Source organism: Nestor notabilis, unplaced genomic scaffold, assembly GCF_000696875.1.
Source record: "Nestor notabilis isolate BGI_N333 unplaced genomic scaffold, ASM69687v1 scaffold24908, whole genome shotgun sequence".
Lineage (NCBI taxonomy): Eukaryota > Metazoa > Chordata > Aves > Psittaciformes > Psittacidae > Nestor > Nestor notabilis.
In genome coordinates, this window is record NW_009939223.1 from 41,563 (window position 1) to 44,371 (window position 2,809).

General features: G+C 59.1%; 1 protein-coding gene across 1 annotated transcript in view; it reads right to left on the reverse strand.

Annotated features, from left to right (window-relative positions):
• Positions 1-741, reverse strand: part of SLC19A1 (solute carrier family 19 (folate transporter), member 1) — a 2,768-nt gene extending 2,027 nt beyond the window's left edge. The window contains exon 1 of the mRNA XM_010019743.1: positions 565-741. Within this exon, the coding sequence (XP_010018045.1) occupies positions 565-741 (177 nt within the window). The remainder of the gene's footprint in view (positions 1-564) is intronic.
• Between the last annotated feature and the right edge of the window lie 2,068 nt (positions 742-2,809).

Consider the following 2,809-nt stretch of genomic DNA (forward strand, 5'->3'; position numbering starts at 1 on the left):
CCAGCCACTGCTTTCCCTCCCCTGTGAGGAATGTGGCCCATGGAGCTCTCAGCTGGGTGCGTGGCTGAGACTCAGCCCCCTTCCATGCTGGGAACGTAGAGTTCCCACGGACACAGCAGCCTGCTGGGACCAGAGCCAGCGTCCCCTGCTCAGGGGACAACAGCAGGGGGCTCCTCCTCATCTAACCCCATCATTGCCAGCAGCTTGGTGGTGCCCAGCCCCGTGTCCCCAAACGTGCACCAGCATGTCCCATGGTGTCCCTTAGTGGGATAAGGCTTCGGCGTCACCCCCCAGAACTGGTTGCCAGCTTGGGCACAAGGTTTTAATGCTGGGGGAAGTGGAGCCTGGGATTTGGGGGACAGGGTGACCTTGCAGCCTCGTGGCACAGGGACATGCTGCCAGCCAGACCCACGTCACACCACCTTCTGTCTCCCAGAAAGCACCTCCATACGCCACCCATTGCCTGGGACCCTCCGCACCCCAGGACCACAGGAGGATGCTCTGGCCAGCCCCAGGGTGGTGAAAAGGGGGACACCTGCAGGGGACAGGCTGCCTGTGGCTCACCTCTGCCTGTGTGAAGTTCTTGTCAGGCCCCAAGAGATAGGGGGTGATGAAGCTCTCCCCAGGCCGGATCTGCGTCATGAAGCCGTAGAAGCAGAGGCAGAAGACTTGTAGCTTCCAATGCCGGTCCGGCGCTGCCTCCGACGCCGGCTTTTTGGCATCCTCATCCTTCCCGGGCATGGCTCCGCCGGCTCTGCAGCAGGACAGCGGCATTATCCTGGGGACCATCAGCTAGATGGGCTTTGTGGGCAGCCCGTCGCCGGCCGCAGGCGCGCTCCGATGCATCGAAAGCCACGTCGCTGCAGTTCCTGGGGAGAAAGCAGCATTTGGCATGGGCTCAAATTCCTCTCTAATCACAAGGCAAATAAACAGCACTACCTTCTCCCCAGGAGATGTTCTTGCAAGAGGAAAAGCAGCCGCGCTCGGTCTCACTGTGCAAAGCAGCTTGGGGGGGCCCATTTCAGGAGGCGTTTGGACATCTCCTCTCAAAGAGCCTGGATGCACAAAGCACCAGGCTTTGCTTCCTCGGCTCCCATCACCTTCTCCTCCCTTTTAGGGTTTACCCCCTCCCTGAAGCAGAGCTGCAGACCCAGAGGTGGAGGGATGCAGGCACCCTGCGCCAGGGATGCTCCGGAGGGAGATGGCAGCGCTCGTGGTGCTGGTTGTGAAAGTAAGTTCATGTGCACACCGGGTATGGGGCCACCCGTGTTAGACACCAGCTGGGTGGTCAGCACTAGGCTGAGCTGAGCCATCATAGGCTTGTGGTTGCCCCTCAGCTCTCCCCTGGTGGGATGTGATGCTCATGCAGCACCACCCAGCGTGGGGAGGATGCAAAGTACCACAAAGGTTCACGGTCTGGATGGGGATTAAATACTCAAATCCCGAGGTTTAGCCACGGGAAAGCTGGCAGTGCCGGGGAGGCCTGATTAATGGTCACGGGATGAAGGCAGGGAAGGGAGAAGGCCTGGCCTCGGTGTCCTTTTAAGTGCTCCCTGCTCCCATAAGTGCTTTTTGAGCCATAAAAATCCCTGCGTGCCAATCCACGCCATGGGAGCAAGGTCTAGAAACCCAATGACCCTGCTAATTGCAGAACAGCTAATCATGGCCATTAACTAACAAGTTCATGGTCCCAATCCATGCCCTCACCCCTGCCATCCTGCATGGCGAGAACCGCCCTCCAGGTAACACAAGCAGTTAAGGGGGAGATGAGACAGTGGTGGGAAAAGCTGGCCATGATCAGAACCAGAAAGCAGGGTGCCCATGTGCCCCCAGTGAGGACTCACCGGTCCAGTGGCATTCCCATGGGATTTCAGCACGTAAGCATTGCCGAAACACACACGTTCCGGAGCTCACAGCCAGGCAAACAGCCCCCACCTCTTAAATAGGGAGGGTAAATAACCCTTACATAGGTCCCTGGCACACAGGACAGGGATTGGGTGATTGCTGGTGCTGGAAGGGCCCCTTGCCCTTCCCACTGTGCCAGGAAAGGCAAGGGGCAAGGAGCAATGGCTAAACCCCCACCAAATGCCCACCCCAGCCCTGTCCTGTGCATTCCTGGACTATGCCCCATTCCCAGTTATCCTGCTCAGATGTGAGCACTAACTCCAGCAGCCACTCTCCAGCGTGGGGAGGGGGGCACATGCAATGGGATCCCAATGGGCTGTTGCCCACCTTCCACTCCAAACTGCTCCCCATTTCCTTTCAGATCCATGTGGGATGGACGTACAAGCTCTTACCTGACCCAAAGGAAACAACATGCACTAAACCCAGCTCCATGCAGGCGCCCTGGTGCCACTGTCCCCTGGGGTGTTGGCTCTGAACTCATGGCACGTGTGCCCCCACACACGCAGGGAGCCCAGCCCTGAACCCATCCATCCAGACCCAGCTCCTCCACCTCTCCAGCCCATCTGCTGCCGCTGCTCCCAGGGAAGCGGGTGCAGATCCCAAGGGACGCTCCCGGCTCGGTGCTGTCGTCCCTCCAGAAGAGAGGGCACAGGGCACAGTTAGTTATCACCGTGTGAACCTGAACGCTGGGTTATCGTGCTGTGACCTTGACCAGGGATCGCCATCATGCGCTTGTCAACCTGGGGCCACGAGTTCCGGCACAGCTCCTCATAGGAGCCAAAGCCACCAACGGATGGAGGGGACAGGACCAAAAGGGGGGACATAGGGGGATGCTCTTCCCACAGCCACATGTTGGTGGCACCGCCAAAGCGCGACATATATAGTGGGGGAGCCACCGGAGGCA